The sequence below is a fragment of the Anolis sagrei genome, chromosome 10 (genome assembly GCF_037176765.1).
Source record: "Anolis sagrei isolate rAnoSag1 chromosome 10, rAnoSag1.mat, whole genome shotgun sequence".
NCBI classification, from domain to species: domain Eukaryota; kingdom Metazoa; phylum Chordata; class Lepidosauria; order Squamata; family Dactyloidae; genus Anolis; species Anolis sagrei.
In genome coordinates this window covers 30098799-30114613 of record NC_090030.1, presented here as the reverse complement: position 1 = coordinate 30114613, position 15815 = coordinate 30098799, and the positions used below count along the sequence as shown (strand labels likewise).

At 41.9% G+C, this 15815-nt stretch overlaps 1 protein-coding gene across 7 annotated transcripts in view; it reads right to left on the bottom strand.

The window, feature by feature from the left end:
* Positions 1-15815, bottom strand: part of FMR1 (fragile X messenger ribonucleoprotein 1) — an 87240-nt gene that overhangs the window by 50972 nt on the left and 20453 nt on the right. For all 7 annotated transcript variants that reach the window (XM_060756449.2, XM_060756453.2, XM_060756448.2 and 4 more), the window contains exons 2-5: positions 13635-13687; positions 7126-7219; positions 6599-6670; positions 6177-6325 (exon numbers count right to left, since the gene is read on the bottom strand). In XM_060756449.2, the coding sequence (XP_060612432.2) occupies positions 6177-6325; positions 6599-6670; positions 7126-7219; positions 13635-13687 (368 nt within the window). The remainder of the gene's footprint in view (positions 1-6176; positions 6326-6598; positions 6671-7125; positions 7220-13634; positions 13688-15815) is intronic.

Genomic DNA, 15815 nt, shown 5'->3' with positions numbered 1-15815 from the left:
AAAACCGCTCTTCACGATGATATGCCTTGCACTCGATGGAATTGAGATGCGCACCGATAAAACTGATGTCACCGCGAGGCCGAGACTGCAGTAAAGAGAGTGTGAAGTCCAGATGTTGCAGAAGTTGCGAGCGAGAGGCCCCAACGACCAGCCAATCGTCAATGTAAGGAAACACCATGATCCCTTTCACCGGTAAGTGAGCCGTCACTGCTGCCATGACCTTGGTAAAGACCCGAGGTGCAGTAATGATTTCAAAGGGAAGAACCCGGAAAGAATACACCTTGTCGCCTATCTTGAAGGAGAGACACTTGTGGTGGCGCGGCGCGATGGCTACGTGGAAGTAGGCATCCTTCAGATCTATTGTGGCGAACCATGCCCCACAAGGAAGAAGTGGCAAGATGGTTTGGAGAGTCACCATGCAAAACTTGCGTGGTCGGATGTATTGGTTAAGGCCATATAGATCCAAAATAGGTCTTTGGCCTTCATCCTTCTTAGGGACCAAGAAATAGGTGGAGAAAAAAGCAGAAGAAAACTGAGAAGGGTGAAGCGGCACAATTGCCCCTTTCTGGAGGAGGGTGCGAACCTCATCCAAAAGGACATCTGAAGGCGGCCTAGTTCTAACAAAGCCAAGGCGTGGAGGATTCTCGAACTCAATAGAGTAGCCGTGGCGAACCACATCCAGCACCCACCTATGGTGATAGATCTCCATGCCTCGTAGAAGCCGGCCAAACGTGTGCCAAAGCGCACAAGCAGTGGTGGGCGAGTAGAAGGTGGAAGTGAAGACACCTTGTGAAGGAAGTGAAAGGGGTGGGGAAGGGAGATGTCACTAAAAACGACGTTTGCCCTCGAAGACTCCGTCTGCAGTTTCAGGGAGCGTGGAGCTTGTGGCTGAGTGGAGGTGCGAGAACAAGATGGAAAAGATCTTCTGGAGTAAGAGGAAGAGAGCTGCTGGCCCCTAGAGTGAGAACGGGACAAAGGCTGCGTGAAGCCATACTTGTTGGCTGCCTGCAGTACTTCCTAAGACTCCTTCAAGTTAGTATCAGTCTCAGGATTGACTAACCCATCATCATGAACAGGCATGTCTTCTGCCAACATTCTTCCTTCCTCTGGAAAGGTGAAGATACACAACCACGCATGTCGCTGTATAGATGTGGCAAGGGAGAACAGCTTCCCTGCTGTATTAGCAGTGTGTTGAGCCATGTCCTTGTGAGCACAAGCAAGGACAAGAGCCTCACGATAATAAGCCTTGGCCACACTCTGTTGAGGAGATGGAAGGAGATCCAGAAATGGCCTAATTTTGTTCCACAAAAAAGTATTATAGGAAGACATGTGTGCTCCATAATGCGTCATCCAAGTTGTTAGACTTGCATTGGCGTGGACCTTCTTCCCCATGGCTTCCAGCTTCTTGCCCTCCTTATCTAGAGGAGTGGGCTGAGTCTTATGGGACTGCTTACACTTGGCGACCTTCACCACCACCGTATTGGATTTAGGTGGCCGTGCTACCCAGTCTGCAGACCCAAGATCAATGCAGTAGCGTGCGTCCCATGCCCTAGAAACCACGGGCACCACTGATGGAGCCTGATCGGGCTTTTTAGTAAGCTGGAGCAAATATGGTAGATGCCAGTGGCAGGTAAAGAGGTAGATGCCAGTGGCTGTCTAATTTCCTCATCAGGAGGAAACATAGGATCCTCCACTGGTTGCTGCTCCTTTTTTGGAGTCAAATTAAGGGCCTTAGACATACGTATCATAAGGGTCAAGAAAGCTGAAGCGTCTTTTGAAACAAGTGAGGGCTGAGGCTCAGCAGCATCTGGAGGCTGAACAGGACCTACAGAAGACCCTGAGTCAGAAAGAGATGCTGCCTCCTGCTCTCCAGCATGCGAAGGAGTATGTACCCCCTGTGGCTGCGAGAGATTTAAAGGCACAGAAGGAGGGCAGTGCTGCACAGAAGCAACATAAGCCCGTGGTTCCTGCACTGGAGTGAGATGATAAGCTCTTCCTCCAGGCGAGTAATGCACAAAGCCTCTCCCCTAAGAGGGAGAGCGGTGCCCCTCAGGCTGATGTGCCACTGGGGAGGCATAATGGTCATATGGCCCTGGGCTCCGGCCTCGAGAGGTCCAAGAATGCAGGAGAGCTTGGGGCGGGCCCGAAGAGGAAGACATTGGCGGCAAGGCCTGCTCCAACAAGGGAGACTGCGGCGCTGGTGAAGTACGCTGCTAGCCAGGCGGCGGGGAGCACAGATGGCAGCGGGAGTCAGAAACGCTTCTGCTTCTTCTTTCCTCCTGTCTTCAGTGGAGAAGGAGTTCTTGCATGCACACCCTTTCTCTTTGAGGTAGGTGGCTGCACAGTCAGAACCTGTAAAGAAGAGTCAGGAGGCTCTGAGGTAACTCGGCGCCCAGATGCTGTATGAGAAGAGCCTTCTCATACAGCACATTTTTAAGCTGCTGCTCTCTGCTCTTTCTTGCCTGGGGCGTAAAAGCCTTACAGGCAGAGCAAGTTTGCACTGAATGTGCTTCCCCCAAACAAATTACACACATAGTGTGACCGTCTGAGTCAGGGAGCGTTTCCCCACAAGACACACACTTTTTAAGCATAGCCATAATACAGACCAGGTCAGGGCACCAGAAAGTAAAGGAAACACAGTTCAAGTCAGGGTTGGAGAAAAGAGAATAATCCGAAGAAACAAGTGGTATATTTAAAGTACAGTCAGAGAGGTTCCCAAATGCTGCTGTTTAGGCGGCTGGAAAAAAAGGAACTACACTTACAGCCCCTCATCTGGCTTATATGCCTCAAGGGGAAGAGGGGCGGGGCGGCAGCCACAAGCCTTGTCAGCTTGTCAGAGTTTTTCAATGATTGCTGCACAGGTGCATCAACTATCACATGTGCTCATTTCAACAGACATCACGAAGAAGAAATAAATAAATAAACAAATAAATAAATTTAAACTGTATATTGTTGTTAAGGCATTGAAATACTGAATCCTCTCCAGGGTAGGGAAAAGCAGGATATAAATATAGTACATAAATAAATAATAAACAAATTCATTAGGTTCTGTGTATAGCGCCTGTGTATAGCGCCTTTTAACACATTCTATTAAGTAATAATAATAGTAATAATAAATAAAAATTTATTTGTATCCCACCACCCTCTCCCCAAAGGGACTCGGGGAGGCTCACAAAAAAAAAACACTAAATAGTGCAACCATATACAAATACAGCAAAATACAAAATGATATAAACCAACAACAATGTAAATTTACCCAACAGTTTTACCTTGATTTAAAAGATACAATAAAACCCAGCAAAGGCTGCAGATACAGCATCCTGTATACAATATCAGCCCCATAAGCCCCTACCCTAGAAACCTTTAAAAAGAACCTTAAAACCTGGCTCTTCTGCTGCGCCTTTGGTGAGTAAATATACAACTTCACACTATTGCTTAGCCTCAACATTCTGTCATTGGAGTATACGTGCCCCCCCCCCCCTTTGTGGGAAAGCCTGATTCCACAACCCCCGTTTTAATGAGCCTTCTCCGCAAATAACCTGCTTCTCCTTATCTCACTTGAGTTTTTAATCAGTTTTTAATCAGTTTTCTTTTAATCATTACATATAGCCCACCCATTGTCATTGTGATTGTGTTTATTGTAATTTTATATCATTATGTATTCATATGTGTTATGTAATTATGATGTTGTTGTTCATTGTTTGCGTGTTCAGTTTTATTCTGATGCAATTTGTTGTCTGGGCTTGGCCTCATGTAAGCCGCTCCGAGTCCCCAGCAGGGAGATGGTGGCAGGGTATTAATAAAGATTTATTATTATTATTATTATTATTATTATTATTATTATTATTATCATTAGTCCTCGGATTTAGTAATTAAGGCACTAACCACTAATAAGCCATGTTTTGAGGTGTGTGCGGAAAACTTGGAGAGATGGGACTAATCTACCATATATACTCGAGTATAAGCCGACCTGAATATAAGCCAAGGCACCTAATTTTATCACAAAAAACTGGGAAAACTTACTGACTCGAGTATAAGCCAAGGGTGGGAAATGCAGCAGCTACTGGTAAATTTCAAAATAAAAATTAATGCCAATAAAATTCCATGAATTGAGACATCGATAGGTTCAATGTTTTTGAATGTACAGAAAACTGTAATTTGAGATAAGACTGTCCAACTCTGATGAAATCATTTTTTTAACCTTCTTCAATGTCAATGTGCTTACGTATCCTTCCAATAACCACCATAGTTTATTTTAACTAAACATTATGGGGAAAATGCTGCATGTATACAAATAAGGATAAGTGGGAAAGGCTGGCGCCGAGAGAGGAGGAGAGGAAGGGGCGCGCTGCACCAAGAGAGGAGGGCATGGAGGTGTATTTTATACTGTCTTGTTATATATGCCAATAAAGGCTTATTGGATTGGAGGAAGGTGCGCACTATGTCAAGAGAGGAGGAGAGGAAGTTGCACACTGTGTGAAAGAGGAGGAGAGCTGGGTTGCTGTGCAGAGAGGTGATGGTCCTGGCAGGACGGTGTGGGGCTGAAAGAATTTATTTATTTATTTACTTACTATATTTGTATACCACCCTTCTCAGCCTGCAGGTGACTCAAGGTGGTTTACAGAGGCAACAATTCAATGCCCAACAACACCATAAAACATTTAAAAACATTAACATCTATATAAGTAAAAAGGTAATGTTCGTTTGTGGGATTAACAGAACTCAAAAACCACTGGATGAATTGACACCAAATTTGGACACAAGACACCTAACAACCCAATGTATGTCCTTCACTCAAAAAAATTGATTTTGTCATGTGGGAGTTGTAGTTGCTGGGATTTATAGTTCACCTACAGTCAAAGAGCATTCTGAACCCCACCAACGATGAAATTGAACCAAACTTGGCACACAGTTCTCCCATGACCAAAAGAAAATACTGTAAGGGTTTGGTGGGCAGTGTCCTTTGGTTTTGGAGTTGTAGTTCACTTACATCCAGAGAGCACTATGGGCTCAAATAATGATGGATCTGGACCAAAACTAAACTACATGAATACTCAATATGCCCAAATGTTAACACTGGTGGAGTTTGGGGAAAATAGAATCTTGACGTTTGGGAGTTGTAGTTGCTGGGATTTGTAGTTCACCTACAATCACAGAGCATTTTGAACCCCACCAACGATAGAGTTGGGCCAAACCTCCCACACAGAACCCCCATGACCACCAGAGTGGGCCACAGCAATGCAGGGGACGGCTAGTATAATATAAAACCATACCAAGATCAGTAAGACATAAATCATTTGCATCTCCTATTCAAAACGTTGTCCAATCTCATCATCCAGTTGTTTCATATTCCTATGTCTGTTACCCTGCATTTTCAAACGCTTGCACAAAAAGCCAAGTCTTGACTATTTTCCAGAATGGTAAAAGGGAGTGGGCTGATTTAATGTCCCTAGGAAGGACGTTCCATAGCCGTGCGGCCACCACTGAGAAGGCCCTGTCTCTCATCCCTGCCAAATGTATTTGTGACGCAGGTAGGATCGAGAGCAGGGTCTCCCCAGACAATCTGAACATCCTAGAAAGCCCTTATTTCAGCCCCACACCTTCCTGCCAGGACCCTAACCCGCATATAAGTCAAAGGGGGCTTCTTCAGTTTTAAAAGACTGAATAACTAGGCTTATACTCGAGTATATACAGCAATCTCTTTAGGGAGGGCATTCCAAAGCCGGGGAGACACTACAAGAAGGCCCCATTTCTTGCCCACACCAACTGCAATTCAGACTGAGGCAGAATTGAAAGGGAGGCTCCCTAGCAGATCTCAGGGCCCACGATAGTTCATAGAAGGAAATGCAGTCTCAAAGATAGATTGGATCTAAACTGTACAGAGCTTTGTAGGCAATAACCTACAAAATATTTTGAACACTCTTACACATAAGAACACACATCCTTAAAATTCTCTGACCAGAACATAATATAAGCAGCTGTTTTTATTAGAAGTGGGAGGGGCAATTTCCCCTTTCCAACAAGGACTCTTATGGACTTCCAAATCCCATTATGGGGTCTAGGGAACCTTGTAATGCCATTTTGTTTTGTTAATGCCAAAGGCTGCAGGTCGAAAGAGAGGAAAAAACTTCTGTTGTGTTTAGCTTTAGACCTTTATAAAAGAGCAAGAGACTCACATTTGCCGGAGATCTTCTGGCACGTCAAGTTTGATTTTATGAAACGTATCCTTTGTTGCAGGTTTGTTGGGATTCACAGATCTTAAGCGCTCAATTGTGACAATTTCATTGTAGGTAGCATCACAAGCTGCATATTCTATTACATAAAACTAATGGGGGGGGGGGGGAGGGAAAGAACACAAACGTCTAAGACACTGTTTAACTGAGAAGCGATGAGAAATTATTCTATTTTACATATGAGCAGGCCTTCTGATTACTTTGGAGGAAAACAGATTTTTTAGCTTCAGTGTATAGATTAAATTAGAAATGGCTCAATAAATGACAAAGTATTTTGAAAAAAAAAGACCCCCAAATACTTTAAAACACAGAAACCACCCTCAACATAAAAACCATAGTATTAATATAGATATATATATTCCTACCTCACCCTTTATCATTCTCACTTTAGCCAGCCACCAGCAACATGGTTCCTTTTCATTAGCCCTGGAATAAACCTAAACAAAATCATAGTGTATAACATTGGATTGTCAAGCAATAAAGATACTGTCAACTAGCGGAGAGGCAATACATCAAAACAGTAATGTCACCACGATATTGGGAAGCAGGAGCTACAGAGAATGGGGCTATCATTATTTTCACTGACCCATATCAAATGTTTTTTAAAATATACCTTTTCTTGTATAAATAAGGAATCGAATCTATGTACAGCTACATAATAATGAAAGAGAAGCAACACAAAATAACATAAAATGCATCATTGCATAATGCAAATGTGAAACAACTTTTGCATCCACTTAGGTGATTTCAGGTAGCTTTTTAAAGTTTGTGCATTACCATTTATCAATGAAGCAGCTCTCATTAAGCAAAGCCTATGTTCTTAACCCCCCCTCCCCCACATGTTATTGCTATTTTTCCTCCACATAAAAATGTGGATTATGACCATTCTTACCTCCACTTCATCACTTTCATTTATATCTTTATTGTACCCCGTAGGTGGAGGAAACCTGACATCGTGGAATGGAATCTGTCTCTCTGGCTGCCAGCTAAAATACATAATAAAAACTCAAGGTATTAAAAGATAACTAACACAAGGTAGAAAGATAAGCAAAGACTGGTGACCAAAATCTGGGGAAAACAAATACAAAACTTCCTTTTCATTAAGAGTTGCAAATTATGCTTCGCCTTAAGCACTTACCTGACAGCTACAGACTGTAGCAAAGGAGGAATAAAGTACTACATCCCATTCTCTCCATCTGGGAATGAGATCAATTGAACAACTCTAGCACAGCTGGTTAATCGGGCTGGGCTGTAGCACAGCTGGTTAATCGACAGCAGAAATAGATCACTGCCAACTGGAAGGTTGCCCATTCGAAGTCCAAGTCAGATTGAGCACCCGACCATCAGACTAAGCTCACTGTTCACCTAAGCAGTTTGAAAGCAGCTGAGTTGCGAGTAGAGAAATTAAACACCGCTTTAGCGGGAAAGTATTTTATGACACCATAAAATGCTGGCGATCAAAGAACAAGGAGGGAGTGATGTACATCACCACCCAAAGACTATCAAAATGTTACAACCACATGACAAATACATGCTGGAAATGTGGAAAACAAACGGACACTTTCTATGATTTATGGTGGGACTTGTGATAAAGCCAAGAAATTTTGGAGGGAAATTCATGAAAAAACACAGAAAATACTACAAATTAATTTTAAATTAGACCCCAAATTGTATTTACTAGGAATTATAAATTTGCAAAAGATTAAAGAGTGTGAACCCCTGTTCCATTACTTATCAACAGCTGCTAGAATAACTTAGAATGTAGAAACATCTTTGATGGACCAATGGATTGTGAAGCTGATGGAGATTATGAACATGGGCAGATTGACAAATTTAATGACAACATTTCAACAGAAAAAGAAACTTCAGATAGACTGGTCAATGGTAAAAAACTATCTTAGAAAGGAAAATATCAAAGTTATGATATAAAGATATTACAGATCACTCAGTTAGACAGAAGGATTAATACTATATAGGTAAAAGTAATACTATATAGGTAAAAGACATAGTAGATATAGAAAGAACGGTTGGGTTTTTGAAAAAAAAATGAATACATAAACTAACTCTAAGACTTGATGCCACCACCAAGAAGCAGATGGAAGTCAAAACACAGAAACATTTTTTTAATTGTTCTCTCTTATTTCCCACTTTCCTATCCCTCACAAAATATTCTACCTCTTTCCATGTAATGAAATAACTTTCAATAATAATGATTAAAAAACAAAACAAAGAACAAGGAAGGAAATCCTACGATCAAAAAGGCCAGGTCGTCACAGTGGATGGAGCGACAGCTGGAATAAATCAAACCTCCAGGCACCAAAGTTGGAAAATGCCAAAATACCTCTATCTGTCTGTCTGGTATGCCTAAAAGCGGCACCGAATGTTTGTCGTGTATGTGTGCATTGTGATCCGCCCTGAGCCCACTTCAGGGTGAGAAGGGCGGAATATAAATTTATTTATATTTATCTATTTATTTAGATAAATAGATAAATAACTGGTTGGAAATACAGCATACTCTCCTTTGTCCTTAGTACAGAAATGCAGAAGTTTATTAGAGTGATGGAATTATCTGTAACTTCTCTGTCAACACCTCTGTATGTAGGCTGTTGAATTATGTTGGCTTACTTACAAGCACGCCTTAACTGAAGCTGTTTTATGAACCAACTAACCACAAAAGTATGAGCAACAAGGACAATGGGACAGTTATAGCTCCCCTTTTAAACTGCCTTGAACAGTCAGGATTATTTTAAATATATGTGCTATTGTGGTTTTCAATGCTTATTTGGTCTTGTTAATTTTATGTTCATGCTGTTCTCTTTGTATGTATTGATTATGTCACTTGGAAACCGCTCTGAGTCCCCTTGGGGAGATAGAGTGGTATATAAATAAAGTTTTGTTGTTGTTGTTCTTAATAAATGTCCTGGAAGCTGGTCATTAAATGATTCCAATTAATTTGCTATCTTTCACTGAAATGTTACTGCTCACCAATACAAAATAAGGCAACTGTGGTCTGTTCAACCACCCTCCTTGTGGAAAGCACCATTGATATCTGACAGTAATGACAAGAGAATGATTATACTGATTCCCTTTCTGCTTCATAATTAGTTTAAGGGAAAGAACATAAAGAGAGAAGTAACCAAAATACTACCCAAGCAGAAAACCAAAAAAAAAAAAAAAAAAAGTAGTGTGAGATTCTGAAAGACAAAAATGTAGAGAAAAGAATACTCCCATGTGATGGAAAGAGTTAGAAGACAGATGTGTTGTAGAGATCCTGGAGTTAATGTGAAAAAGAACAATAACATAGGTATTCTGGTTTGTCCATTGAGATAACCAACCCTGTCTAATTATTCCAATCTTTCATAACAGTTCTGATGTTTGTCGTACTGTCTACTTACATTTACTGAATTCTGAAGCAAAGGAAGATTTTTTAATGAAATACACTCTATTTATATCATGTCTCGCAAAATATATTTGTTTGGTTCATCCAAGTGGTGTGATCTTAACTTGACCCAATCCTTCCCAAAGTTTAATATCTCAAAACTATGGCAGAGCTTCTGGGCTTCAGTCTTTAAAATATTTAATTTACCTGCAACTACATGTTAGAATGGTGATATCTAACATTTCAAACACTATTACACACATATGAACTTGAATATTATCCTAATAATATTGAAAGCACCAATCCTAAATATGTCACCTGCATTTTTTTATGGATTTCAATACAGCATACTCGCTAAAGATTTTTGCATGCTGGTCATGTAAGGTGAAGAGAGAATGGTTTTCAGTGAGTCCATATGCATGAGGTACATCACTTTTATGCTTGGGGAAAATAGAATTGGACCATCTAGGCACTGCACATGTAAGATGCACTTAAGTAAATGACGTTCAATTGGGCAGCCTACTCTAAAGGGACAACTAAGGCTAGTCCTTGAATTTATTGTTGCATAATATCTTACAAAGACAACTGACTTGAACTGATGTTTGAACCATTTGAGGTACAATGAAATACTGTATAATGTAAATTAATAGCCAAAAGACCAGCAAACATCAAGCTATATAATCACTGGCTATCACTATGCAGGGGAGTTTTTGGACTGAGTCCAATTGTTAATTCAACAACAACAGCAGCAGCAACATTTATTATGGTCCATAGATCCATCAGTAAAACCACCAGCCATTATAAATTCTCTCATCTCAGGAGAAGTCCATTGTACAAGATACAACTACGTGATTTCGAGTAATGCCCCATCGGTGGTTAGTTGCTTTCTCAGGCTTGTTGTCACTGCGAGGAGTTTTGCCACTTTGAGAGTCAGCCTGTGGTACTAAAAGATATCTAACAATCCTCTGAGGGGGGTGGCTGGTCATGTGGGACAAGATTGGATATAAAAGCTGGCTACATTGCACTGTGTAGTAATGAGGGCAAGCAAACTGAAGTTGAATCCAGACAAGACAGTGGTCCTCCTGGTCAGTTGCAAGGCCAAACAGGGTATAGGATCGCAACCTGTGCTGGATGGGGTTACACTCCCTTTGAAGGCACAGGTTTGCAGCTTGGGAGCTCTCCTGGATTCATCACTGAGCCTGGAATCCCAGGTTGCAGCGGTGGCCAGGGGAGCGTTCGCACAATCAAAACTTGTGCGCCAACTGCGCCCGTACGTTGGGAAGTCAGACTTGGCAACGGTGGTCCACGCTCTCGTTACATCTAGGATAGACTACTGCAACACTCTACGTGGGGTTGCCTTTGAAGACTGTTTGGAAGCTTCAAATATTCCAACGAGAGGCAGCCAGGTTAATAACTGGGACGGCATACAGGGAGCATACAACTCCCATGTTACCGTAGCTCCACTGGCTGCCAGTTTGCTACCGGGCACAATTCAAAGTGCTGGCTTTGGCCTATAAAGCCCTAAATGTCCTCGGCCCTAATTACTTCTCCAAACGCATCTCCCCCTATGAACCATCGTGGAGATTAAGATCCTCCGGGAAGGCCCTGCTTTCCGTCCTGCCATTGTCACAGGCACGTTTGGTGGGGATGAGAGATAGGGCTTTCTCGGTGATTGCTCATCGGCTATGGAACTCCTTTCCTGGTGAGATCAGGTCAGCCCCCTCCCTCCTGTCCTTTGGAAGGATGGTAAAAACTTGGCTGTGGGACCAAGCTTTGGGGACAGGGAAATAAAGCAGCAATAGGAAAGATGACCAGGCCAATTAGATTTGACGCGGATGTCTAGGACAGTTTTAAATGGTGTATTTTAATATTTTGATAATTTTTTTTTTATGTTTATGTATTGTATGTGAATTTGTGTCCCGGCACTGAATGTTTGCAGTGTATATGCTGTGCTCCGCCCTTAGTCCCCTTCGGGGTGAGAAAGGCAGAATAGAAATGCTTTAAATAAATAAATAAAAATAAATAAATAAAGGCACTGCAATAAAATGTGTTCTATTGTTTCTATTTCATTTCCTCCCTAGGGGCATAGTCTTTGGGAGTAAGGCATTCCAGACAGTCTGCCCCTTAACAGCTTTGCGGGAAATACATTTAATCTCCCCTTCATAAAGAGTCTGCAATATTTAGTCACTGTAAGACTTTTTAGATATTTGCATGTCTTGAATGGCTCCCTGTATGGTAAATTTAGAACTCTAGAGAGCATGGTGAATTTGAGTGGGCTCTAGGCTCTCTCAGGGCAATGTTCTGCAACCTTTTTTTTCCAGGGATTTTTCTTGCACCATTTTGAGTCCGAAATGGAGAAGAAGTCATGTGGATAGTCCAAATGAGGCTGCTTTTCATTCAGTCCTCCATGCCCAAAGGGGTACGGAGGCTTCATAGCGGAGGTGATGTAGTAAACCTGTTCCCAGTTGTTTTTAACCATAGGTTAATTTTCAGAGTCCAGGCCCTAGTTCCCGCCTGTGGAACTCATTCCCCGGGGAAATTAGGTCATCTTCATCCCTCCTCACCTTTAGAAAAAAGTTAAAAACGTGGATGTGGGACCAGGCCTTGGGGTAATTAAGTGGACAATGACAATAACAATGTTGACAATGGTTTGGAAATGGATTATGGAGCATTCAACCACAGTTTTCAACTAATAATGGCCACCAGAGTTGTAATTCTTAGTAGATTTTAATTGCATTGTTTTAACTATTTATAATTATTAACTGTTTGTTTTTACTATGGGTCGGCTTCTACTCAAGTAGAAGCCGACCCAAATATAAACTGAGGCACCTAACTTTACCACAAAAACTGGGGAAACATATTGTCTTGACTATAAGCCGAGAGTGAGAAATGCAGCAGTGCCTGGTAAATTTCAAAAGAAAAACAGATACCAATAAAATTGAATTAATTGAGGCATCAGAAGGTTAAATGTTTGTGAATATTTACATAACACTGGAATTTTAGATAAGACTGTCCAACTAAGCATCTTCAATGTGCTTATGTATTCTTCCAATAATAATAAACATAATAAATTGAATAATAATAATTAATAGAGTAAAATAATGGAAATGTAATAACAGTAATAATAGAGTAAAATAATAAATGTAATAATAACAATAATAAATAGAATCTGTAATAATAGAGTAAAATAATACATGCAATAACAACAATAGTAGAATAAAATAATAATGTAATAATAGAGTAAAATGATAAATGTAATAAAAATAATAACAGAGTAAAATAATAATCTTGACCTGAGTATAAGCCGAGAGGAATATTTTCAGCCTATAAAAAGGGCTGAAAAACTAGGCTTATACTCGAGTATATACAAATCCTCAATATATTGAGGCATCGAATTGCTGCTGATTGGAAGCCACCCTGAGTCCCTCCCAGGGGGGTGAGAAAGTCGGGGTATAAATATTCAAAACAAATGAATAAATACTCAGTTAGCATTCACCCGTTTCTAGAAACAAGACCACATTAGGCACGCAAGTAGGCACATTTAGAAGATCTCTTAAAAACCTTCCGTGTACTCTATCTAGATTAATTGTTAATTCTATCTAGAATCGACCCATTACCTTAATTTGTATGTAAACAATTACAATTTTATGAGTTTGAGACCAACCACTGGATTTAATCCAGGAGTGGGAATCATGCAAATGACTAGATCCTAGTATTTAGCATTCCTCACAGGGGATACAGTGGGTAGGACTGCTGGGATATACGATTTCTAAATTTGATTCATGCTATGTGTAACTCCTTATTTTTGTCATGTGGGAAACTTTGCCCTTGCCATCAATATCGCTTGCAAATGTGTGCTTCTACAATTTAAAGAAAATGGAGGCAGTGTCAGTAAACAGCTTTCACCATAAGCAGTTGCCTTGACAGCAGGTTATTTAAATTCACTGAACATACAAGACTTTTTTAATATTATATGCAATTCACAAACACGCTTCACAAGTCAGCATGTAGACCATACGTACTTATTCTCAAATGCAACAGTTATGGAATCCTCATGAACATCCTTCACAAATGCCTGTAAAAAAAAAGAAGGAAGACTTAACAACAATAGTACACTAATGAACTCTGGAGATTTCTACTGAATGATATGATAATGCATTTGTTCTAAATATAAAACACTGACATCACAACGAGTGCTGTCTAAAGTAATATCTATGTATACCATAAATATTTTATGAGGATTTGAGATGGGCTGGATGCATAAAACAGGCATGGCAAAGGGATTGGGGAAAGACCCAAAAATGTCAAGAGAAAGGTATGAAACAAACATGCACGAGAGCAAAGGTTCTCAACCTGTGGGTCCCAAAGTGTTTTGGCCTACAACTCCCAGAAATCCCAGCCAGTTTACTTGCTGTTAGGATTTCTGGGAGTTGAAGGACAAAACATCTGGGGACCCACAGGTTGAGAACCACTGTGTTAGACTCGAGGGAGAAAACCAAAGAATTTTGCTCTTGCATGTTTACCACACAGCCATCCCAAAACATTCCTAATGACACATGTATAAAAAAAGAGTATCAACACACAATACTGTAAGGTATACAAGTTTTCTCTATTGGTGGATTAAAAGGAAGCAAAGAAAGTGCCGGAGCATATAAGACGACTGGGCATCTAACTATTCCAATTAAAATATAGAGTATAGAATATACCCGCCGTATAAGACTACCCCTCGTCCAACGCACACCAAATAAAAATTTAAAATCCAGATTTGATTTCAATTTGGCTATTTTCCTATTATTATTATTATTATTATTAACTTTATTTGTACCCCGCTAGCATCTCCCGAGGGACTCGATGCAGCTTACATAGGCCGAAGCCTCAGAACACAATACAGTAAAAAACAACACAACAATAAACAAAGCAAATCAAATAGTTAAGCAGAATAACAACAACAGTGACAATACATCAGGACACTTTAAAACTGGGCCGGCCAGAGCAATGGGGTACAGGGTTAAAAGTGCTGAAATGGCAGGAGGCACATAGGATTAAAATAGTGCGGTGTGCAGCAATATTAATTGTACTAAAGTGCTTCTAGGACTTGGGATGGGGAATTCCTAATCTGAGAAGGCACATCGGAACAGCCAAGTTTTTAGGTTCTTTCTGAAAGCTGCTAAAGTAGGGGCCTGTCGAAGCTCTTTTGGAAGGGCGTTCCAAAGTCGGGGGGCCGCCACAGAAAAGGCCCTGTCCCGTGTCCCCACCAAGCGCGCATGTGACATGGGTGGGATCACGAGCAGGGCCTCCCCAGATGACCGGAGAGAGTGTGTGGGTTCGTACATGGAGATGCGGTCACGCAGGTAGGGTGGTCCCAAACCGTTCAGGGCTTTGTAGGTGAGCACCTGCACCTTGAATTGGGCTCGGAAAATAAACGGCAGCCAGTGGAGCTCCTTAAACAGAGGGGTAGACCTCTCTTGATAATGAGCCCCAGTTAGCATCCTGGCTGCTGCCCGCTGGACCAATTGAAGTTTCCGAGCCGTCTTCAAGGGCAGCCCCACGTAGAGCGTATTGCAGTAATCCATTCTAGAGGTGACCAAGGCATGGACCACCCCGGCCAGATCAGCCTTCGCGAGGTACGGTCGCAGCTGGCGCACAAGTCTCAATTGTGCAAAGGCCCTCCCGGATACCGCCGACACCTGAGCCTCAAGTGTGAGCGAAGAATCCAAGAGGACACCCAGACTGCGGACCTGTGGCTTCAGGGGGAGTGTAACCCCGTCCAACACAGGTAGCCACCCTATACCCCGATCCGGTTTACGATCGACCAGGAGGACCTCTGTCTTGTCGGGATTGATCTTCAGCTTGTTTCTCCTCATCCAGATCGACACAGCGGCTAGGCACTCGTCCAGCACCCGAGAAGCCTCCTTGGAATTAGGTGGAAAAGAGTAGTGGAGTTGTGCGTCATCCGCATAAAGATGGCACCCAACTCCAAAACTCCGGATGACCTCTCCCAGCGGTTTCATGTAGATGTTGAAAAGCATGGGCGACAAAATAGAGCCTTGCGGGACCCCACGGGTCAAAGGCCAGGGGTCTGAGCAGGCGTCACCCAGCTTCACCATCTGGGTTCGTCCCTCGAGGAAGGACTGGAGCCACGACAAAACCACGCCCCCGAGGCCCATCCCAGAGAGACGACCCAGAAGGATACCATGATTGAT